The sequence below is a fragment of the Orcinus orca genome, chromosome 13, assembly GCF_937001465.1.
Source record: "Orcinus orca chromosome 13, mOrcOrc1.1, whole genome shotgun sequence".
NCBI classification, from domain to species: Eukaryota; Metazoa; Chordata; class Mammalia; order Artiodactyla; family Delphinidae; genus Orcinus; species Orcinus orca.
The window spans coordinates 13,183,310-13,208,275 of record NC_064571.1 but is presented as its reverse complement, the minus strand read 5'-3'; the positions used below and the strand labels follow the sequence as shown (position 1 = coordinate 13,208,275).

General features: G+C 49.2%; 1 protein-coding gene across 1 annotated transcript; it reads right to left on the bottom strand.

The window, feature by feature from the left end:
• Window positions 1-5,613: 5,613 nt before the first annotated feature.
• Window positions 5,614-21,816, bottom strand: CD8B (CD8 subunit beta). The gene is made up of 6 exons (XM_004286650.4): window positions 21,689-21,816; window positions 17,958-18,317; window positions 14,830-14,919; window positions 10,266-10,355; window positions 8,677-8,713; window positions 5,614-6,348 (listed from the first exon to the last, which is right to left on the bottom strand). Exons 1-6 carry the CDS (start codon window positions 21,729-21,731, stop codon window positions 6,336-6,338), a joined length of 633 nt encoding a protein of 210 aa, XP_004286698.1. The 5' UTR covers window positions 21,732-21,816; the 3' UTR covers window positions 5,614-6,335.
• Between the last annotated feature and the right edge of the window lie 3,150 nt (window positions 21,817-24,966).

Below are 24,966 nucleotides of genomic sequence, written 5' to 3'. Positions count from 1 at the left end.
GTGAAGGAGGGTCTTCCGCTTCCCGCCAACACTTCAAATCTTCCCCTCTTCACGTTGCCCGCACCCAACCACAGAGACCTCCACAAATCTGCTGTGAGAGGCTGCAAACCCTTCTGTCAGTGGGAACACAGCTTTTCTGTGAGGAAGCAATTCATGCCTTTGCCTGTGTTCCCATCAGCTGGGTATTTACCTGGTGGCTTGTTTGCCAACTGTTCAGGCCTGGTTCGAGGGTGGGGCGAGTGAGGTCTCCCAAGGGCACTCACTCTGGGCGTCACCCAGGTGCCAGCCCTGTGTCCATGTCCCCGAAGATGATGTAAGCCCAGGATTTGTGCCAGGGATACATTAGGTGCTCAATTAGCGTCTAATACATTGAGCTTCTGTTCTCCAGGGGGTTTGTCGACTGTACTTGGCAGAGTAAACATTCAGAAAGTGGAGAAGTTGAGTCCTCACCGCCTTGGGATGCCCAGCAAGGTTAGGTGGGGTATCCAGGAGGAGAGGTGCTGACGGGCCGGAGAGGGAGGGCGGTGCTCCCGGCCCACTGCCATTGGAGCAACCTGCCTGTGGGCACACGAGGCCTCCTAGGCGAGCCTTCTCTCTTGTTTGTTTGTTTGTTTTTTAACATCTTTATTGGAGTATAATTGCTTCACAATGGTGTGTTAGTTTCTGCTTTATAACAAAGTGAATCAGTTATACATATACATATGTTCCCACATCTCTTCCCTCTTGCGTCTCCCTCCCTCCCACCCTCCCTATCCCACCCCTCTAGGTGGTCACAAACCACCGAGCTGATCTCCCTGTGTTATGCGGCTGCTTACCACTAGCTACCTAGTTTATATTGGTACTATGTGTAAGTCCATGCCACTCTCTCACTTTGTCACAGCTTACCCTTCCCCTTCCCCGTGTTCTCAAGTCCATTCTCTAGTAGGTCTGTGTCTTTATTCCCGTCTTACCCCTAGGTTCTTCACGACATTTTTCTTTTCTTAGATTCCATATATATGTGTTAGCATACGGTATTTGTTTTTCTCTTTCTGACTTATACCCTGAGCAAACCATAATTCAAAAAGAGTCATGTACCAATATGTTCATTGCAGCTCTATTTACAATAGCCAGGACATGGAAGCCACCTACGTGTCTATCAACAGATGAATGGATAAAGAAGATGTGGCACATATATACAATGGAATATTACTCAGCCATAAAAAGAAACGAAATTGAGTCATTTGTAGTGAGGTGGATGGACCTAGAGTCTGTCATACAGAGTGAAGGAAGTCGCTTGTTTGTTTATTCACATAGACTCTGGCCTCAGGGCTTGGGAATGCTGACCACTTGTGCAGGTGGCAGGATGGGGCCAGAGGGTTCCCACAGGTCTTGGTCCTCTCACTCCAGGAAATGAGGGAATGGCTAGAAAGAAGGGAACTGCAGCCTAGAAGCCTCTTTGGTGGCAGATGTGAGTCTGGAGGGCTGTGCTCTGTCGTCCTGTCCACCTTCATCCCAGCACAGGGTGGGCTGGGCACACAGATGTTGCCCAAGTTAATATATTTGAAGTGGCAGCAAACAGCCTAAGGAAGAGGGTCACTAACTGCAGGGAGAGGGACAGGTAATTAGTTCACAGAAATGAGGGGCAGGATGGGAGATGGCCTGCCATCAATAATATATGAACCTAGAGACCGTCATACAGAGCGAAGTAAGTCAGAAAGAGAAAAACGAATAACGTATATGAACGCATATATGTGGAATCTAGAAAAATGGTACAGATGAACTTATTTGCAAAGCAGAAATAGAGACACAGATGTAGAGAATAAACATACGGATACCAAGGGGTAAGGGGGGTGGTGGGATGAACTGGGAGATTGGGATTGATTTATATACACTATTGATACGATGTATAAAGTAGCCAACTAATCAGAACCTACTGTAGAGCACAGGGAACTCTACTCAGTGCTCTGTGGTGATCTAAATGGGAAGGAAATCCAAAAAAGAGGGAATATATGTATACGTATAGCTGATTCACTTTGCTGTACAGCAGAAACTAACACAATGTTGTAAAGCAACTCTACGCCAATAAAAATTAATCAAAAAATAATATATGAACAGAGAGGTAGGCAGTTTCCATTCAAACTCAGAAGCAGAAGTTAAGCTCTAACGATGAGGACGCGCATGTAAAATGCCGTCAATTGATGGAAAAAAACACGACCCCGGAGAACCAGTGATACTGTGCAGGAACAGGCGTGCCTTTTTCAGCACTTCTGCTTTCGGCTTGATTAGAATCACACGTGTCTGGCTTCCCTGATGGCGCAGTGGCTGAGAGTCCGCCTGCCGATGCAGGGGACACGGGTTCGTGCCCCGGTCCGGGAAGATCCCACATGCCGCGGAGCGGCTGGGCCCGTGAGCCATGGCCGCTGAGCCTGCGCGTCCGGAGCCTGTGCTCCGCAACGGGAGAGGCCACAACAGTGAGAGGCCCGTGTACCGCTAAAAAAAAAAAAAAAAAAAAAAAAAAAAAAAGAATCACACGTGTCTCGCATATTTCTGTGACTCTCAAATTGATCCAGTGCTGGGGACTACGGTTCCCTTCTGTTGGAGTTGATGCGCTGAGCTTTGCAGCAGGAGGACACCAGGAGCCAGTGACTCACAGCCACTGAGGAGTGTCAGTGACGCATCTGAGGAGGTTTCCCAAGAAGTGACAGAGAAAATCTCTTTCGTCCTCCACACCTGGAAAGGCCTCTGAAGACGGGGCTCTTTCTCTCTTTCCCTTTGACTGGGTGGTAGATTCGGATCAGCTCTGTAGCCCACACGGGGCCGGGGATGACTTTCTGAAAACAAGTTGCTCACTTCCCACAGGTAGAGAGTGAGCGGCTGGGGTGAGGGGGTGGGGCTGAGTAAGGATGAAAAGGAGGGGGATGTGGGAGCCCCCTTCTTCCTTTGAACTTGGCCCCGCTGGGGCTGGGCGGGCGCCACACCTGCAAGCTGGGGCCCAGAACCCTCCACCCTTGCTTCCCACTAAGAGGAAGGGAGGGGAGGAAACAAGCACTGCCCCAGACCCTCCTATCTGTGGTCATTCAAGGCCAACAGCAAGACCAAGGAGGAGATACTGCTGGAGCGCCCATTTCAAAGGAAAGAACAGGCTCACAGAAGTCAAGTAGCTCCCCCAATGTTGTACAGCTGGTAGAGTTAGGTCCTGTTGTCCAGCCGTATCAGCGTGCGTCACAGTGATTTCTGTTGTACAGATTTTTAAAAATCATGATTTATGAACAAATCCCTCACTGATGGATATTTAAACTGATTCCAATTTTTTAAGATTACAATCACCAGAGCCTCTTTTAAAAGAAGTTGTTTCTTTTTTCCAAACCTCCGTTTTTTTCCCCAGTTATAAAAATAATAGATGATTATTGTAAAAATTCACAGACCACGGAAATGTACCATGCAGAAATGGAAATTCCCCAGAGGAAATGCCATCAACAGTTTGGAGCATATCCTTCCAGACCTTTTTCTATTCATATAGGAACAAATATGTCCAGCGGTCTTGATTAGAGAAAAAAAAAATCAAGCAATAAGATTCAATATTCTATGTTATATATCGTATATTATATTTTATAAGATTTCAATTTTCTGTTTAAAAAGTACATGCAGGAAAAATCTGGAAGAACAAGAAACTTTCAAATACCAATTTTACACATTTCTGAAATGTTCTGTACTTGGATTTTTAAAATATCTCTTTATAGAAGTATAATGTATATCTATTTCCATAGCTATATATGAAAGTTGACATCTCATGACTGTACAGCTCTATTGACTTTTCACAAATTGAACACACCCCTATGACCAGCTCCCACATGGAGAAACAGGACATGCCCACCCCAAACCTCCTACTCCCTTCTCATGACCATCCCTGCACCAAGGGTACCCATATCCTGACTTCTAACTTATATATATTTGCCTGTTTTTATCTGTGCTTGAATTTTAACAGTGACAACGTATTACATGTAAAATGAGAATCATCAATACAGATGTTATAATAGATGCAGATGTGGCGGTCATCATTTGATGCCAGTGTATAGGCTTCTAGCTCATTCCTTCACAGCTGCGTGGAGTCCCTTGCGTCACAATTGATCTAACTGGTTCCTTTTGGGGGACATTTGGATTGGTTCCAATTTTTGGCTAATAAGCAACACTGCAAGGAACAAGTTGAGGCATATTTCTTTGCGCACATCACTTTGAGATGTGTTTCTTTAAGATACGTGCCGAAGAGTGAAATTGCTAGTCAAAAGACAGCTAAATGAAGAAAAAAATTTTTGATATTTTGCCATAATGGCCCTCCAGAAAGTAGCAAATGCTCAGTTCCTTCTTCAAAACAAAAGTCAGGTGCTGAGTGCAGACCTCCTCACCGCAGCCCCTGCCGCTGGCAGCCAAACCAGTGCCAGCTCCCCGGGCAGACGGAGCCCAGGCTGCCCCAGCAGGTGCCTGTTGCACAGAAAACAGAAAGGCACCCCCCCCCCATCCTGAACCCCAAACCTCACCCCATGCAAACGCACAAACAACTAAACACAATCACAAAGACAGTAGCGGGGAGATGCAGCGAGATAGCAGAGCCCGTAGTGGGCTGGGGGGCCTTGAGATCTGTTCTTACTTCCTCTGCGGACAGGGTGTGAGCCTTCAGGGAGGGTAGGCTGCATGTCTGGGCCTTAGTCTATTATTAAACAGGGCGTCTCGGAGCAAAGTGAACCCCGGAAGAGTCTGGTAAGCCTTGGGAGGCAGCCTGTTCTGTTGTCCTTACAGCTGATGGGCAGTAAGAGTCAGTTTCTCTTGAGCACCTCCTGCATCTACGCCCTTCTAACTCCCACCCACCACTGCTATAGTCCTGCTGCGCCCCTGACTCCACAGAGAGCCTCTCAGATGCTGGGAGACGGTCTCATTGGCCCTTCGTCACATTCTGCGGCTGCCAGAGGCCTCTGAAGACGGCCTGGTTTGCCATTGCCCTGCTTAAATCCCACCTCCCAGCCCTGGGCTGGCCAGGAAAAGCAGGTGGGACTCTCTCCTCCTTTGACCTGGGCCATGTGCTTCTGTTAATGCAGCCAAAGTTTGGATTCTTCTTTGGCTCAATAGCTCTTAAGTTGCTCAAGCCCAGGCTGGGGAACTAAGATAAGATCCAGAGGCTTTTACAACTCCTTCATCCCAGCTCAGCATTTTCTCCTTTCATCTTTCTTCGACTATGGAAGCTGAGAGACAGTAAAATATTAATGGACATGTGACAGAGACCCTGATATGTCTCACCTTCTCTTTGGTGCAAGGTCGCCGGCCTCGTGGCCGGGAGTCCCTGGGGTCCCATGCTCGGTAGGAGTGAACAGGTGCTAGTGAAGGCAACTTGGGGGTGGGCTGGAGGGGGGTGGCCCCTGGGGCACCTGCTACCTGGCTCTGGGTGCCGGGTGCTTTCAACCTGTCCAGGCTTTCTCTCTGCACCTACACAGTGGAGTACAGCATGTTTGGGGGCAAATGAAGAGCTTGACGCAAAATGAAGACATAGTCATTTTAACCTTCTCATCTCTTTTTAACTGAGCACCGACATCTTTGCCGCGTAGATGAGCTTTTGTGTGTTTATATCACAGGAGCCATGTGCACCATTGACTCCAGATTTTATTTTTACAACCAAGATATTATCATAAAAAGAACAGAGAGTAAGAGAAGAAACATACAAGTCATGGGAGGGCAGAAGTGAAAGCTGAATGACTTCTGGTGGGAGATCAAGTGGCCTCATGTCCCCCAGTCCACAAGTTCCAAGCCCCAAAGGAGGTCCTCAGAACCTGAAGTGACCGTGGGAGCCAGGTCAGTCCCTCTTGGGAGCCTCATTTCCAGTCCGGGTCTGCTCTCTGGGGCCTTCTGTGAGGAGGGTCAGCCCCAGCCTGGGAAGACCAAAGGAACCCATCCCGGCACCATCCCACGAGAGACTCGGGTCTCAATGTCACCGCCTTACCTGGACAAAGCAAGGCGGTGGCTGGATGGCCAACACTGAAATTCCCAGCCCAACCCAGGATGAGTACAGGAGCCGGAAGTGGGGCGCTGGTGCTATTTTGTACTCAATCCTCCTTGCAAGTTGCCTTGCAAGTTGCAGAAAGTGCCCTGGGGTTCTGAAACCTTCTCTCTAAGATCCCGATGACCATGTAACAAGTTGCTCCCATGCACGAGGCCCACAGAAAGAACTTGCAGTAGTTAAAAGCAGGCAGCTTCAGCAGGTCAGTGACACTTCCATGGTTGAGTGTGTCCTTTCTCTCTCATTTTTCCAGATCTCGCTCATCACCGACCAATGTATTTTTGTAGCAGGACACCAAAAACGTATCCTCTGCTCACTTATAAAACCTGAAAAAAAGAGCGAGCTGTGAAACCACTTATCGGGCAAATGCTATTGTATTTCCTGTAAGAGAGATAAATGGCGCGTCAGGATGCAAGGCTCCACTCCAAGTAAGTAGCCTAGGGCCAAGAGTTTTGTGTTGGTATGTTTTTAGGGCCCAACTCAGTCATTAAGAAAAATTGAAATGCTCAAAAAACGCAGCCCTAAGAACTCTAGCTTTGAATAGTGTTACTTCCTGCGGTACCTTCTAAGGTAAGGGATTCACCCATGCACACTAGGGGACCAGAGGCACGTGGCCTGCCGCTAGATGATTTTCTAAGGCCAGTTAGAGGCTGGGGAATGTCTGCACCAAATTGCAACTTGAATTAGTAACAGCTGATCTTTGAGGCCCAGGGACTATTTCATCCACACCTGGATCATGATAGCAAAACCAGAGATGGTTTTCAAACTTCTTTTTAGCCACAAACCCTTTTGTTCAAAGACATCTTACAGGTAAGTGTAATTACAGGCAACGGATGAAAGCAGAGCTGTTCGGAACGAAAAGGGTGGGGGGGGGGGCTAGGGTCCCACCTGGGCCCACCCCCAGCCCCTTCCTCGCCTGAGCTGATCCTCGGAACCCCTGGGGTTTGCCATAGCATGAGGTCCTGCAGCTGACTCCTCCCAAACTGGCATCAAATCACTGGGAAACAAGTTAAAACGAAGGGGTGAGGGGGAAGCACAACACAGGCAGCTCCTTGAGGGGGAGTCGTTCTCCACAACAGGTCACCACAAGGAAGATTCTGAACAGAACATGCTGGAGGTCTAGAGTTCGACAAATACACTTAAGTTACTGTCTCTTAAGTACGGGGTAGTTTCTAAATCCAGCACGTAAAGTGAAAATTGCACACCATCAAAATCACCATCGAAAACTGCCCACGACATGCAGCAGGCATGTTTAAGCAACTATACAACACAATGTATACAAATATATACATACACAATGTGTGTAATTGTGTAGAGCAGACAGTCTAGTGAGCATATATGAAAATTTATCATTTCAGAGTATTTAAAAATACATTTTACGTTGTACACCTGAAACTAATATAATATGGTCTGTCACTTATAATTCCACAAGAAAACATGTTGTTTCTCGGTTCTTGGGCTCGTAAAGTCGCCTTTTGTAAGTACCATGAGCTGCTGCCTTGACTCCAAGCGTCCAGGGGCTGTGCACTTAGACGGTGCCTCTTCAGTAAGTCCTTACAATAGCCATGTGGTTGGTACTGTTATCCCATTTTACAGATGAGGAATCAGGGGCTCAGAGAGGTGAAGTGACTTGCCTACAGTCCCAAGGCTGGTGAGTAGCAGACAGGACTCAAACCCAGATCTGCCTCACAATGGAGCTAATCTTCAATCTAGGAGTGGGGGCTTGCTTCCTTTTTTTCAAACGCTCTACATAGAGGGGAGTGTAATGAATGAGATAGGTAGGTGCGAAACAAGCTCTATTTTGAGGCAGAAAAGGCAGTCCAAGGACACTGCCCGTGGCCAAACAGGGGTCCAGAGCCCTTGAGTCTGGGAGCCTCAGGCAGCCTTGGCTTCTGCCTTAGCTTCTGCTGGAGCTTACCCAGCTCAGTGGGCCTAAGCAGTGAGCCTTGTAGCCCCCGTGTCTATGTGACTCAGCCGGTGGGTTTGCCAACTCCTGGGACCCAGCTGGGGTCAAGTCCAACACACACCACCAGGAGGGAAGGAATTCCACTGGTGGAGATGCTGGCCTTGGGGTGAACCGACTTGTCTTCGAGTTCGAGGCTGCTCTCTACTGTTCCAAATGCTTTGAGCAAGTTTTCATCTGTAAAAACAACCCTCCCGTGTCATGCAGGACCAAGTTGAATGAAATAACGGGTGGCAAAGAGTTTGGGACATCCTACTGGTTCTACCCATGCAGTAGTTGATTGTTTATTCAGTATCTTGTAATAACGTAAAACGGAAAAGAATCTGAAAAAGAATATATATAACTAACTCACTTTGCTGTACACCTGATGCTAACACAACATTGTAAATCAACTATACTTCAATAAAAATTAAAAAAAAAGAGTTCACTATTATTCTCAGGAGAGCTAAGAGCTAAATCTTACCATACTTGACATATACTTAGACGACTAATCGGTATTCTGTTTGCTTAGGTTCTCTCTTTGCCTGAACTCCATGAGCGCATCTATTTACACAGTGTGTGATTTTTTTGAAGGTGGTGTGTGTCTGGGGCTCTCGCAGTTGGAGGCTATGGGCAGCAGCAGGGGCTGAGGAAGCCGGGGCCACACCCAGGGCTGTGGCCCAGGCAATTTTCCAAGGCCCCAACAACTTACTGTTTCAGGAGGCGAAGCCGAGCTCTCCTCTGCAGGCCTGAAAGGAGAAAACAAGACCGCTGGTTGGCATGGGCTGTGAGCCACTGACACCGAGCCCCAGAGAGGGAGGAGGGCGATGAGAGGGGCAGCTGACACCTCGGACCACTTCCTTGGTGCCAGGCTCTGCTCCACACACCTCATGGGTTTTAACTCCCTTACTGGTTACGGCAAACCTAAGGGTTGGTACTCTTACTATCTCCATTTTGCATATGGGGAAGCTGACATAGAGAGTGAGTGTGTTACTGAATGACTTGCCCAAAGTCATGTAGCTAGTAAGTGGCAGTCTGTGTGCCCTTAAATGCGCCACCTTGCCCTTCACAGCAGGTCAGGAAGCAGAGGTTGTACAGACAGGTGGTCTTAAATCAGAGCATGTGTATTCTGGGGAAGTGCAAGGTTTCCCCCTGGGAAGAAGGAAGGAAAGATGAGCATGTCTAGTTACATGTTTATCTCATCCTTTTTATTTTTGAAGCACATTTAATAACATGCATAGACTATTAAATAAACACAGCTAGCATAAATATTAATCATTTAAGAATATAAATATAGTTATAATTATATATTAAATATATACATACATAATATATTAAATAAATAAATACAGCTAATTGAAGTTAGGGTTTATAACTAGAAGATTTTTTAACGGATGAGGTCCTTGATCAAAAAAGTCTGCAGACCACTGATCTCTAACGGTTCTTAGAATGGAATAAATGGATCCCTTTTTTGGGGGCGGCAATTGTATGCGAAAATATGCACATGGTGCATTTCTCTGCTGAGAGGGTCCATATTGCCATCATACGTTCAAAGGGGTCTGTGACCTATGAAAGAGCCACTGATCTAGTCCACGTCCTTGTGGGCCACCCCGTCCCATTTTACAGAAGCCCAGAGAGGGTAAGTGACTTGCACAAGGTGGCACAGGTGAGCAGAAGAGTCAGGGCTAGAGTCTGGGGCTCTGGGCTCTTGGCCAGCTGTGTGGGCCTCCCCTGAAGCTCCCAGGGGGGCCCGTAGAAGGAGGTGATCCCACCTCTGAAGTGACGGGGTGCAGCAGCCATCTCTGAGTTTCCCCACAGCCTCACAGAGCGGAGGATTTCTAGCTTCTGGGAACATAACCCAAACCCTACCACAATCTCCGTGCACTGCTTCCATCCCAACTGCTCACGGGTGTTCCTGATTACTGAGCACATGCCCCGAGCCGGGCACTTGGGCGGGACTTTACAAAAGCAGCCCTGGGAAGTAGGTAACATGGTTACCCGGGGTGAGGCAGCTGAGGCTCAAGGAGGCCAGGGCATATGCCCAAGGTCACTAGATCAGGAATCAGCAGAGTCGGATTCAAATCCAAGTTTGCCTGACTCCAGAGACAGGGTGTTCTCTGATCCCTGAAGCTTGGCCTCAGGCCAAGAATCACTTCTTGGAACTATCATGGGTTCAGGGTTGGAGCGGCAAACTTCCAACAGGCTGCCATGTGCCCTGCTTCCCTCGAGAAGGAAGGACCCTCAGGGACACCTCCAACAGCAAAAGGGGTCGCCATGACGGCCCAGGAGGGCACAACTTACAGTGTAGATGAATGGCCACGCCCAAGAACACCAGCAGAACAAGGACGACAGCCACCAGTGGGCCAACAATGAGGGGGGCACAGGACGGGCCTGGAAAACACACACATATTAAATATGTGAGATGTGCAGGTGAACACAGAGAGGGAAAAATCAACCGGAAGCCCCGCCTCCCAGCGAATACCGCTGTTTACATAGTCCCTTCCAGTCTTTTTTCTGGGCTCTTTAAACACATTGAGATCATTTCATATATAAAATTTCATGTCCCACGTGCAAATTTTAAAAATTAATAAACTCAGGAGCTATTTATGTTCAAATGAGATAGACAATTTGCATGCCTGGTAATGGGATTTTTCTTATTTATTTTTAAAACTTTTAATTTCAGAAGAAATACCTGAATATATTTTCACTGTAAAAGATTTAAGTATATGGTTAGAATGCCCCTTGGCAACGCAGCTCCTTCACAGAAGTAACTGTCATTGTTAATTTGCATGTACACATACATAATTTACATAGATACATCCCATAGAGCTTTTAAAAATACAGAGGCTTATATAGTACAAATTGTTCTGCAACCAGGTTTTTTTTTTTTCTTCACTTAAACATGCCAGCACATTGTTTTTTTTTTTAACGGACATTTTGTTTGTTTCCTGTGTTTTGCAAATACCTCTGCAGAAAACATCCAGGTACATTTCTTTCCTTATGCAGGAGCCTGCCGGAGGCAGATACTGTAAACGAGAACTACTAACCATAGACCATATCCATCTTCAATTATAACAGATACTGTGAAATGCCTTCCAAAAAGGCTGCAGTGAATTCCATTCCTAATCACCCGTTGTGCACCCTGCCGACCCTTGGCATTATCAAAGTTTTTAGTTTTTGCCAGTCCAGTGGGTGAAAAATGATATTTCACTTCAATTCACCATTTGTCCATTTCAGCCTATTTTCATAGATTGGCCACGTATGATTTTTCTTCTATCAGTTGCCTATTTGTTCCTTTGCCCATTTTGTATGCTATGTAAACAGCAGAGTTTATATCATCGATGCCCCAAATCCTTCTCTGGCACCCTTCGTGTCCCTATGAGTAGCTGAGGGAGCAGAATGAGGACCCATGGGTGAAAAGGGAAAGGCTGCAGATTTGGGCTCAAGGTTAAAGAAATTAGAAAGAGTTTTCGATGTCAGGGAAGGGGGAGAAGGTTTACTGAAGACCTGTTATGTGCCAAGTATAGTACTAACTACAAACTTCCATCGTGTGAGGAAGGAAGGTATTACTGTCATTTTTATCTCTCATTTTACAGTTCAGAAAAAACCAAGATTCAAAGAAGTTCAATTACATGCCCTAGGTCACCTGGATACTAAAAGGCAGGGCCAGGATTTGGACCCAGATGCCCCGAGTTCTACAGCCCCTGCCAGTCCCATCGTGACAGCTTAAGGGCAGGAGAGGTGGCAGAAGGGATGCAGTGGGCTGCTCCGTGGGAGGGAGCCTGCCATCACCAAGGCTGCATGGTGCCACGTGGAGAAGAAGGTTGGGTGAGAGGCCCTTGGAAGTCCTTCCCACCTCTGATGCGTGAGGGTTTCTGTCTGCCTCCCTCTCATCTCCCCCATGGTTCTCCCGACCTGGGGGAACCTCAGAAACATGGTGTGAAGTGAAAGAAACCAGGCATGAAAGACCACATATTCTATGACTCCATTTGTATGAAATGTTCAGAAGAGGCAAATCTATAGCAACAGAATGTAGATTAGCGGTTGCCAGGGGCTGGGGTGGGAACAGAGATTAGCTATAAACAGGCACAAGGGATCTGACAGTTTGATGGAAATGTTCTAAAACTAGATTGTGGTGATGGTTGTATAACTCGGTAAATTTACTAAAAATCATTGAGACATGCACTTGAAATGGGTGAATTTTATGACATGCAAATTATGCCTGGATAAAGTTTTAAGTAAGGGAGGTGGACACAGGCTGCAGGGATCGGGGAGAGGGGTCAGGGGAGGCCTCCTGAGCTACGACCTGAACTAGAGGCCGAGAGACAGCTACCGGTCCTCGGGTCCTCGGTGAAACGCGATCACCTACCAGGAAAACTGCCGCTTCTAGTAAAGGTGGCGAAAAGCCTGCTTGGGCAGGGAGCCAGTGGCCAGAGACACACCAGCGACACTCAGCCCCACCTTCTTTGCCTCACTCGAGTCTTGGGGTCTCCTGAGATCTGTATCTCACCACACTGTTCCTGTGACAGCAGTTTAGAAATTGTCCCCCAGCACCTCCCCAGCTTGTCTCAAGGGGAGCAGGCCCCTCCCCGTGGCGGCCTGTGGGTTTCTTTCATGATAACAAGCTTTGAGCTCTGTCTAGGTGCCCCGCCAAGCTGAGCGCCTTGTGTATAGTATCGCATTTTATCCTGCCTTGCCTGCAGCCAGGTGAGCATTCCCACTTGCCAGGTGAAAGAAACTGAGGTTCAGAGAGGCTGAATCACTTGCCCAAGGTCGCACAGTATAAGCAGCGGTAGACAGGGATGCAGACCTAGGCCTGGCTAACTTACCACTAGGCTACACTTCCCCATGGTCCTCACCCCCAATACAACCTCCACCTACTCCCCTTGACGCCCCTCCCCCCAACCTGGCCACCTTCACACACATCCTGGTTATTCTTAATAACCTACTAATGTTGGAATTGCATCTTACCCTGGGATTTTACTGAGGGTTGGTATCAGAAATGCAAAAAATCTGAAGACCATTTTTCCATCATTTATAAAGTGCTACTGAATTCACTATCATTCAGCGGTCCTTACATAAGAATGAACAGAGCAGATTTTTTTCTAGAATTTAGCGCCAGGATGAAGGCTTTGATGCCCGGGTTGTTTCTTTATATCACTGTGGTGGGAGGAGGGGTGTTAGTGATGCCACGTGACTTGGGGTCTGCTCTTCGCTTCGCTGGGTTTTTTGGTTCTTCCAGAGCCAGGGCACAGACCCAGGCTTTACATCCTCATCTTAGTGCCTCTACTGTCTTGGCCTTTTGCGTCCTTGTTTTGGTTATACCCTGCCTGAAATCCTTTAGGCAAAGTTGGGGGGCATACTTTATAAAATGAGCTCATTCTGTCTCCGCCTTTATGTTCCCTAAGACTCTGTCCTTCTGTACATGGGTTCTGATTTGCTTTTCACTGTGAACTCATGTGGCAGCTTCCCTCTCCCATGCCCTGGATCCTGCTAGATGCCTCCCCCCAGACTCTTTCTGATACTTTATATAAATATTTAAGACAAAGCAACACCAGTAGCATGAGGCGGCCCTGGTGCGGCTGCTTGTGGTTTGTCCTATGGGTGGGAGCAGGTGACACTTTCTTTTCGTCACCAGTAACTTTGGGGGGACAGAGGTCAGTGTTTTTCCAGAAACACATTTGGCTGATGGGTTCAAGGCAAGTGTGTGCGTGCGTGTGTGTGTACTCAGCTATGGCGTCTGGTGCGTGTAGCACAGAGCAGTGAGCTGGTTTACTCACTAGTAAACATATACGAAGCACACACTGTGTGCTAGGTCCTCTATTAGGCATCAAAACTGGGGAAGGTTAAAGTACTGGTCCTTTGTCTTTTTTTATTACTTTTTATCGGAGTCTAGTTGATTTACAATGTTGTGTTAGTTTCTGCTGTACAGTAAAGTGTATCAGTTATAATAGGCATATATCTACTATTTTTTAGATTCTTTTCCCATATAGGTCATTCCAGAGTATTGAGAAGAGTTCCCTATGTTACACAGTAGGTCCTTATTAGTTATCTATTTTATATATAGTAGTGTGTATATGTCAGTCCCAAAGTGTTGGTCCTTTGGGTTGAGTTTTTTGTTTGCTAACAGCTCTATTAAGATATAATTTATATATTGTAAAGTTCACCTGTTTAAAGTGTATAATCTAATGGTTTTTGTTATATTCACAGAGTTGTGCAACTATCGCCACAATCTAATTTCGAACATTTTAATCCCTGTCAAAAGAAATCCTGTGCCCATTAGCTGTCTTCCCCCCAGTCCTTCCCCAAACCCCCAGCCTTAGGCAACCACTAATCTATTTTCTGTCTTCAAGGAATGTCATATTCTAGACATTTCATATCAAGGGGGTCATATAAGATATGGTCTTTTGTGACTGGCTTCTTCTGCTGTAAAATATTTTCAAGATTCATCCATGTGGTAGCATATCATTACTTCACTCTTGATTACGGCTAAATAACATTCCATTGTATAGAGAGTCCATATTTTGTCAATCCATTCATCCGGTGGTAGACATTTGAGTGGTTTCTACTTTTTAATCCTGCTAGGAACATTTGTATGCAAGTTTTGGGTGGATGTATCCTTCACTGAGTTTTGTCCTGCGATGATTTGGGAGTGTGTCTCCCACTAGAGTGTGAGCTGCTGGACGATAGCACTGCTGTCACACTCAGCTCCCTTTCAGACCCCAGCTCAGGGCTAGAGAAACAGGCTGGAGTCCACACTTGGGAAGGGCTTACGGAAGGAAGGAAGGAATGACAGGAGGGAGGGACGGAGGGAGGGAGAGTGTCTGCTGCCCTTCTGAGAATCCAGGGGTGTGGGAGAACTCACCCTTCCGGGTCACTAGGTTTGGGAACCGTAACACTTTCTTCTTGGGAGTGGTCTTCTTGGTGGGCTGCGGAGTGGTGGGAAGGACATCAACTACAAAAGCAAGACACATGTTTTGGCCAGGTAAACAGCAGGTGGATTCAGAGATAAATCTTACAACTGCACATTTCATATCCAGGGACTAAAGTCTTTCTCAGTGTTCCCTAGGCTGCTATAGGGCTTGAAGGTCACAGATCACTGGGATTTTTGATCTACTTCCCCGACTCTCAGATGAACCTGAAGGCCTAGGGATGGGTGTCTGTTTGGTGTCCTGGAGAGAGGGGCTCTGGAGCCATCCAGATGTGAAAAGAGCCCCAGAACCCCTGATTAAGCACTGCGTGACTTGGGGCAAGTCCTATCACTTTTCTGTGCCTCAGTTTCCCCCATGTTAATCCAGTGTCACGTGCTGAAGTGTTGGGACAGGGCAGAGAGACAAGCCCACGGGGCAAAGGGAGGCACTTGGGGCTCGGAGATGCTAAGGGAGGGGGGACACCGGGCGCCGCTGAATCCAACCCCTGCCTCTGAGGGTTGGGGAAAGACATTTCACTGAAATGATTTTCTGCAAAATGGTAGGAGAGGGAATCGGGTGACATCATGAACTTGAACTCTAGAGTCAAGGGCAAAGGAAGGGGCAGCCAATGTTTGGTCGTTTGGGCCCGGTAGCTTCCATATAAAATGTGGACACTTCAGACGCTCACTGCCCTGAGCCATGATCAGCAGAGAAAACGTGCCCCACTCTGCCTGCTCCACGAGGTTTCCAGAAGAGCCAACTAACCAGAATTAACCCTTCCCAAGCTCCCACCTCGGGCTACTGCCCATGCCAAGAGCGTCAGCTGAAGCTTATTGAACCCAACAACTCTGGGGACTGGCACTGTTTTCCCCATCTGATCTCCGAAGAAGCCTAGGCTCAAAAGGTTGAAATAAATCACTTGCTCAGAGTTCAACAGCCACGAAACGCCAGGGCCGGCATCTGGGCCAACAGATGCGCGTCTTAGGCTCTCACCCCGCACACCGCCTCAAGAGCAAATGCGTTTCGACAAAAAGTTCAGCGCATCAGGGAACCTCCTGGAAAAGGGGAAAACAGCCTCAGTCTCTTGCCCTGAAAGCCTGGGAGGAGCTCGGCCCTCTGCTGCGGTGTTTTGACCTTCCATTACCCCCTTTAGTCCTCACTGCCTTGGCAGTATTCATTCCCCTACCTCCTACCCGTGGAGGCACAGAGGCTCCCGGCGCGGCAGTGGTGAGCCTCGAGGGGGCAGCTCTACAGGACTTCGTGCGCTGCCTGGGCACAGTGGCCTGGGGACGGGTGGGGGGGTTTGTGGGGGAGACTTGTTCTATTTCAGGGTCTTCTTGCCCAGAGGCAGGTCCCCTTGATTCTTCCTGATACCACTCCGCCACACCCAGTTGTCCCCACTTCTCTCCTCTTGGAAAGGGGCAGGAGTTTTGAGCCCATGGTGCCTTGAGGGGCCTGAAAAAGGCCCATCTTCCCCCAAATACTTTCTCTACCATCCAGGCTTCCTCCTTTAAACTGTACTGACCTTCTGGCAGGAGGGCAGGCTCTGACTCTGAATACCCGTACCCTGCGGAGATGATACGGTTGCCAGCACGCGTTGTGGGGAGGGACTGCCATTCCCGGGGAAGCAGGCAGTGAGAGGGGCTTGGGGAGATCAAAGCCAGGAGTGAGCGGGCGGTGGCACGCGTGGCGGGAATCTTCTGAAACCAGTTTTGCTTAATTTCACCATCCACCTTCCCTAGACCCTGAAATCTCATGAGTGGGCAGTGTGGGGCTTATAGAGACAGAGACAATAAACCAAACTCACAAAAGCCCAACTTTCGATGCAAGCGTCAGTTGACACCCACCCCTCCAGGGATGCCTCGGCTTCCTGTCGGGAGGGCTCTCCCTACCTTCCCTACCTCCTGATTTAAGACCCGAGGTTGGTGACCTGTGACGAGGGCATCACTCTGGTTTGTGTCTTCCTGATCATGTCGCTATGCCTGCACCTCCCATGCTGAGTGGTCTAATTCCTGGGGGTCCCCTTGTCACTCTCAATGCCCCCAGCCTGAAAAGATCCCAGGGGAGTGGGAAGCAAGACCGTGGGAGGCCCACTGGGCGTTGGCCTTGGGCTAACCTGGGGAGGGGGCTTTGAGGATTCCTTCACACCCTTGACAGTTTAACCCTCACCATCCAATATGGCAGCCACCTGCCACGTGCGCTACAGAGCACTTGAAACGCGGCCAGTCTGACCCGAGATGTGCTGTACCCATAAATATCGAGCACTTAGCATGAAAAGCGAATGTAAAATATGTCAGTAATCATCTGTATACTGATTACACATTGAAATAATAACATCACTGATACACTGGGTTAAATAAAATCTATTATTTAAATTAATTTTACTTGTTTCTTTTGATTTTTTTGAACGTGGCTATTAGAAAATCTTAAAACATATTTCTACTGGACATGATGACTTAACCCCTGAGGAACTGCAGTTTCTAAGGGCTGGAGGGAGTCATGGAGGCCCTTAGCAGCCCCACAATACAGATGGGAAAACTGAGGCCCAGGGAGGGGAGCGACCTGCCCACAGGCACTGGGTAAATTTGCAGCAGAATTTGCAGCCGGGTCTGGGATCCAGCCTCCTCACTCCTTGCAACTCTGGGCGTGGGTTCAAGCTCTGGGTCCCCATGCTCGTTCTTTCCCTGCGTGCACACTGGGAGGGGATTTCTGAAACCACTAGCAGGTCTGGGGACTCGGCCCAATCCAGCCACAGCCTCAGGTGAACGTAGCATGGCTGAAGGACAGTGTGCCCTGTCTCCAGAAGAAGCAGCGATGCTTTTAAGCAACCCATCTACAACGGGATCAAACAGCACCTGCCTCCCAGGGTGCTTGACAGCATTAAGTGAAATAACTACGTACGACACTTGTACCTGCTTGGCCCTGGGTTACTTTTTGTTTCTATTAGCGGTAGTGCAGTTGCTTCTGGAGGTCCTTCCCTCCTGCAGGGCGGGGCTCACTGAGAGTGGGATGTCCCAGGGCCTGGCACGCACCCGGCCCCCAGCAGGTGCTCGGTGCTCATCTACAGCACTGAGATTCTTACCCACACTCAGCTGAGTTCCCTTCCCAAAGGTCAGGTCGGGGTTCCCAACCGTCATGCAGAAGTAGACGCCGCTGTCGGAAGGCTTCACACTCTGGAGACTGAGAGTGTACCGGGAAGAATCTCGAAGCACAGTTAGCCTCTCCTGCCCCACCTCCTCGCCGTACACAGTCCCTCTGGTGAGATCCCAGAAGGCCAGGAACTCGAAGTGACTGTTAGCGCTCGGGGCCAGGCGCTGCCTCAGCCAGTAGATGCGAGAGTTAGTGGGGGAGGTTTTGGCTTCACAGGACAGCATCACCGTCTGATTGGTCTGAGCCGTCGTGGACGCAGGGGTCTGCAGAAGTACTGAGCTGCCACGCAGAGCTGCGAGAAACAGAAAGGGCAGAGACCATCAGCACCTTTTCTTGGCCAGGCTCGTGGGGCCTCACAGTCACCCGTAGTCAAGTATGAGAGAAGTTATGAGACAGCCTGCCCAGTTGCAGGGCCTGGGGAAATGCTGTGTGGCCCCAGGACTCGGAGCTCGAGCACCCCATCCCCCATGCGATCGTCCACCAGGCAGGCGTTCATGATGCCAGCCTGACAAAGGCGACAGGGGAGAGAGCACTGTTTGTTGACTGCATGCTTATGCCTCGTTCTTTGCATAAACGACCTCAATCATGCCTCAGACTTACTTTGGGATTTTTATTCCCATTTCACAGATGAGGAACTGAGGCATGATATGACTTATTCAAAGTCCTGCTTACAGCTAGTAAGTGCCCGGGGGTCAAACTCAAGGATTCAGTCTGAAGTCAAAGCAGGTTGCCTTTCACCTTGTCCTGCTGCCGCTCTAGGTAGACCTTCAAAAGGCTCCAAGCAGCTGAAGGAGACCCAGGGCAAGCTCAGAGAGGAGCTCAGAATCACCGGCAGAGCACGTGGCCGGTCTGGCCAACCTAAGAGAGGGCCAGCCACCGTTTCTGGACAGTGACAACCAGCAAGAGGAACTCACTCTCCCCTGGTAGGCACAGTTCTAGCCCATTACTCCCCAAGCCCGTCATCAACTGGTCTCTGGATCCCCATTCCCGAGCGGAAGGACAGACACCCCAGACGTGGCACTGGGAGTTCATTTCAGTCTCAGATGGGAAGCCCCTGCAGGTAGGGGATTGTTCAGGGAACCTAGAGCAGAACACACAGACCTGGCCTTGAACCCCGTCTGTGCCCCATGGCGTTGTGGGACCTCAGGCGAGTCGTGGAGCCTGTCTCCTCCTATAGAAGGAGGGCGGCTTACTGCAGTCCTGCCTGCTTCTGAGACTTAGAATGTCCGAAAGCACTGCCAGGTGGAAAGTGCTAAATGTGGGTAAACCACTGTCTGTGTGTCTCACATCTCAGGGGCTGCTACTGGTAGCAAATGAAATCGTAAGGAGAGGATTCGAATGGGTCCTTCATGGCCAAGTCCAACAAACTGAATCTGACCTGGCAAACCTTTCATTTTAGCTGTGGGGCAGAGGAGATTGCAGACCAGGGCAGAGACCCAGGAGCATCAAGGTCCAGAGAGGACACAGACCTGGATGGGCAGAGGAGGCCACAGTCTGTGTGTGTGTGTGTGTGTGTGTGTGTGTGTACCCAAGGCTTTCTGAGGTCGTGGCCCACATTCATAATCCTGCCTGTACTAGGGGCTCAGGCTCCCTGGCCCCAGAGTGACCTTCTCTAACACTGAAGAAATGAACTTAAACTTTTGGACTCCCCTCACACTCAGATGGCTCTGAGCTTCTGTTCGCACTGAGAATGAAAGGGTACCTGGGGCCCAAGTGACTGCTGGGCCTTCTCTCTTCTCCCCAAAAGCCATACTGACTTTTTAGCAGAGTAGAGATTCTTCATTGTGTGGGGTCATTGACCTCCTGGGGGAGATAGTAAGAATCGACAGGGAATTCCCTGGCGGTCCAGTGGGTAGGACTCCTCTCTTCCACTGCTGGGGCACAGGTTCGATCCCTGATCAGGGAACTAAGATCTTGCATGCTGCGTGGTTTGGTCAAAAAAATAAAAAATAAAAAAATAAAAAGAATCACTGTACTGAATATGGTACGTGCATTATTTTGTTTAATCCTCACCAAATCTTTTGGGAGGAAACATATCATTTTACACATGAGGAAACAGAGGCTCAGGAAGGTTAACACAGCTGCTTAACCTTATAACAGAGGCTGCTTAAGGTCACACAGCCTCTTTGTGGTGGATCCAGATTCAGACTCAGGTCTGGGACCCCAGAACCTGAGCTTTGAGCCACTCCTTGAATTGAGGAAACCCGGATCCACAGCATGGGCTCATGTGCACGTAGTGGGGCTGCAAATAAGATTCCAGAAGCTCTACCAAGAAAGCCCAGAGCGGACAGGGGTCGGGGGGCCCTGGGCTCTCTGTGTGCGATCCTCGCCTGCGTCCTGACTGGAAGACCTCCTGGCTGAGACACACCCTGGTCTCCCTCGTGCCCACTTGCTTTGCAGCCCCTGGAGGCTGAACCCCCGGCTGTGGCTGAGTCCAGTCTGTGCTCCGGGCCCAGAGCCAGGCCTTACCACACTCATGGTCTCATTTGATTTATTTGATGGTCTCAGTCCCCCCGTGACTCCACTCTCAGAGGGACCTGCTGTCTCTAAAATGACCCACAGTAACACTAGTAGCTTTGAATGGCCTAGACTAGCTTCTACGTGAGATGTCGTTGAGTTCATTAGGTCAGAGCCCAGGCGGGCAGGCCTTGTCACCCTGGCAGGAGGGTCAGCTTTGGACGTCTTGAACAAGAGAGCAAATCAACCACAGGTTAGTGGGCAGTTTGGGGTGTGGAGGGGTTTCTTCTAAAAAACAGATTGACTGGGCTTCCCTGATGGAGCAGTGGTTGAGAGTCCGCCTGCCGATGCAGGGGACACGGGTTCGTGCCCCGGTCCGGGAAGATCCCACATGCCGCGGAGCGGCTGGGCCCATGAGCCATGGCCGCTGAGCCTGCGCGTCCGGAACCTGTGCTCCGCAGCGGGAGAGGCCACGACAGTGAGAGGCCCGTGTACGGCAAGAAAACAAAAACGAAAACAGACTGGGCTTGGCCAGAGGGACAGACTCTCCGCTATATTCTAACCACAACATTCGAACTCCATCGCTGCTTGTTCGGGGAGCCACACTGCCTACGACACCCACCCCCAGGGAGTATTCGGGAAACTGGGGACCCTGAGGGGGTACCCTGACACACCTGCCTGAGAACTGGCAACAGCCTGGTATCTGGTGGATTGTGCTACATACTTCCCCGGAAGTAATAAGAATATGTCTACAGAACCCTGGGCCGAGCGCCGGTGCACCAAAGCCAGAACCAGGCCCCTGGCCCCTTCCTGGGGCACATCTCTGCCAGACCTGGACAAGGGCATTTTCCCTTCCTCTCTGGACCTCCTTTTTCTCTTTTCTGCCTTCCCATCTCCTTCAACCCTCCCTCCTCCTTCCTCTCTCCCTCCTCTCTTCCTGTCTCCCCTTCTAGGTTCAGGCTTTGGGGCAGAGGTGGCCTCAGTCCTGAGGCTCCCGGGAGCCCTGGGGTAATGAGCTCCCTGGGAGGTTTTCCACCCCCAGGGACTGTGCCTGCCGGCCGCCTCCCGGGCGCCACCGCAGCTCCGGGCTCTGGGCTGGGCATCCCACGGGGACAGTTTTCCCAAACTCCACGGCTCAGGATCTTCCCGGGTCCAGCGAAGCCCACCGGCTCTGGCCCCGCGCGCCCCAGGGTCTCCCCGCCTTACCTGCCAGCTGCGCGGCGACAAGAAGCCAGAGCCGCGGCTGCATCTTGGCGCGCCCGGGACACCTGGTCCTGGCGGGGCTCGGCTAAGACGGTCTGGGCTGGGACCCGGCGGGGCAGCTGGGGGAGGGCGGAGCGGGTAGCAGGGAGGGAGGGGCCCGGCGGGGGAGAGGGGCGGGAGTCTGGTGAGAGGATAGCAAGGTCTCTGCCCTCATCCTCCCCGCAGTTCAAAGGTCTTGGCTGCGTCTCCAAGCGATTGCACGTGTGTGATCGCCTCCTGCCCTGGGAGGTCAGAACAGGATCTTCACTCCATGTGACTCCAGATGAGGCAGCTGAGGCTCAGAGAACTCAGGATGCTCAGGAGGGTCCCACGGGAGTGGTGGTGGCTCAGGACCCCAACTCCGGTCACTTCCTTCCTTTCTGAGTGGTTACTGACAGCAGCCTCCTGTGTACTCCAGGGCCAGCTGGACCTGAAGTCGCCAAGACCCAGGCCCTTCCCTCAAGGACACACACTTGTGCCGGTGAAGGACAGTTAACTGACAGTGACATAGTCTGATGCTGAGGAAGGTGAGCTGGGGCGCCAGCCTGGACCGGGGGCAAAGCCAGACCTTGACCTTCAGAGTCTGGAAGAGCTGAGAAGATTAGGGTGCTCTCTCTACCCCCTCCACCCCCCAATGTATAATTTCTGTTAAAATAACACTGAAATGGGGAGTTAGCAGAAGATCAACAAAGATGCCCGCCCACTTTGAAGCTGTGTGTGTGTGTGTGTGTGAGTGTGTGTGTGTGTGTGAGTGTGTGAGTGTGTGTGCCCCCTCACCCTGCTCTCCCCTCCTGCTGTGCGGTGCCCTGCAGCTCTGTCTGCCGGTGATGCAGTCAAGGTCTGGGCAGGGAGACCTGTCAGGGTGATCTTGCTGTTCAAGTGCAGGTTAGCAGAAGAAGCGGGGAGTGGGAAGGTGGGGGAGGAGGAGAGCTGGGTATGTGAGGGCCTGCGGGGCAGAGGGAACCTGGGGAGGGCGGTGGGAGAAGGTCACAATATCAACAAGGACCTAGACCCGCAGGCAGGCCGTGTGGGTCACCCTAAAAGCCTGGAGTTTACCAAAGAGGGGATGGAGTGTCCTTGGAGGTCTAAAGCAGGCCATGGGGCAGGGATACTTCCAGCATCCAAAGCCAATCTCCTTTCCAACCTATTCCTGCCTCAGCTCCCTTACCCATCGCTGGGGACCAGCACTGCTGAGCTGGGTTCAGAGTTCAAGGGGCTGCTCCTACAGTCCAGCCAGAGGCCAGAGTCTCCCTCCATATTCCTAACCAGGAGCAACCGCTGAGGCCTGAGCGTACAGAGGGCAGACCTGGGGAGACCACACATTAGTGTGAGCTTTTTTCTTTTTGAAGTGAAATTCACAAAACACAAAGTTACCATTTAAAAATGGATATAATCCAGTGGTATTTAGTACATTCATGATGTTGTCCAGCCACCGCCTCTATTTAATTCCAAATCATTTTCATCTCCCCAAAGGAAATCTCTGTCCCAATTAAGCAGTCTCTCCTTATTGCTCCCTTCCCCCTCTAACCCCTGGTAACCACGAATCTTCATTTTCCCTCTATTGATTTACATATTCCGAATATTTCGCATAAACAGAATCGTACAATATGTGGATTTTTGTGTTTGGCTTCCTTCACTTGCAGTAATGATTTCGAGGTTCACCCATTTTGTAGCATGTATCAGTACTTCATTCCTTTTCTATGGCTGAGTAATATTCTGTTGTACATATATACAACATTACGTTTATCCCCTCATCTATTAATGGACATTTGGGTTGTTTCTATTTATTTGGCTACTGTCAATAATGCTGCTATAAACTTTCTTGTGTAAGTATGTATTGAGTACTTGTTTTCAGCTCTTTTGGGTCTATACCTAGGAGGATAATTGCTAGGTTATACGGTAATTCTGTGTTTAACTTTTTGAGGAGCTGCCAAACTGTTTCTATAGCAGCTGTGCCTTTTACATGTCCACCAACAGTGTATGAGGTTCCAGTTTCCCCACGTCCTCACCGACACCTGTTACTTTCTGTTCTTTTTTGTTTATTTATTTTTAATATATCCATCCCAGTGGCTGTGAGGTAGTATCTTATTGTGTTTTATTATTTTTTTTTTTGTGGTACGTGGGCCTCTCACTGTTGTGGCCTCTCCCGCTGCGGAGCACAGGCTCCGGACGCGCAGGCTCAGCGGCCATGGCTCACGGGCCCAGCCGCTCCACGGCATGTGGGATCTTCCCGGACCAGGGCACGAACCCGTGTCCCCTGCATCGGCAGGCAGACTCTCAACCACTGTGCCACCAGGGAAACCCCCTTATTGTGGTTCTGATTTGCATTTTCTTAATGGCTAATGATGTTAAACATCTTTTCATATGCTTCTTGGCTATTTGTATTTCTTATTTGTGTGTCTCTTCAAATCCTTTGCGCATTAAAAAGATTAGGTTGTCTTTTGTTGTTGAATTATAAGAACTCTTTATATATTCTGGATACCAGACCCTTCTCTGATATATAATTTGCAACTATTTTCTCCCATACAGCTGCTTGTCTTTTCACTTTGTTAATAATGTCCTTTAATGCACATAACTTTCTAATTTTGATGAAGTCCAATATTTCTATTTTTCTCTTGCTGCTCATGCTTTTGGTGTCATATTTCAAAATCAATTGCTAAATCCAGGGTCATGAAGATCTACCCTGATGTTTTCTTCTAAGAGTTTTATAGTTTTAGCTCTTATAATTCAGTTATTGATCCACTTTGAGTTTACGTTTATACATGGTGTGAGGTAGGGGTCCAACTTCATCCTTTTGCATGTGGATATCAAGTTGTTCTGGCATCATTTGTTGAAGAGACTATTCTACCCCCATTGAATAGTTTTAGTATGCTTATTGAAAGTCAGTTGACCACAGAGGTATGGGCTTATTTCTAGACTCTCAATTCTATTTCATTGATGTATATGTCTATCCTTATGCCAGCCACACATCATTTTGATTACTGTAGTGTGATAGTCAAGTTTATGTCAACTTGACTAGGCCACGGATGCCCAGATATCTGTTTAAACATCACTCTGGGTGTGTCTGTGAGATTGTTTCTAGAAGAGAGTAGCATTTGAATTAGTGGACTGCTTAAAGCAGATGGTCCAACCTAGTGTGGGTGAGTAACATCCACTGTGTTGAGGACCTGAATAGAACAAAAAGGTGAAGGAAAGTTAGATCTGCCCTCCTTCTGCCTGTCTGCCTGAGATGGGACATTGAT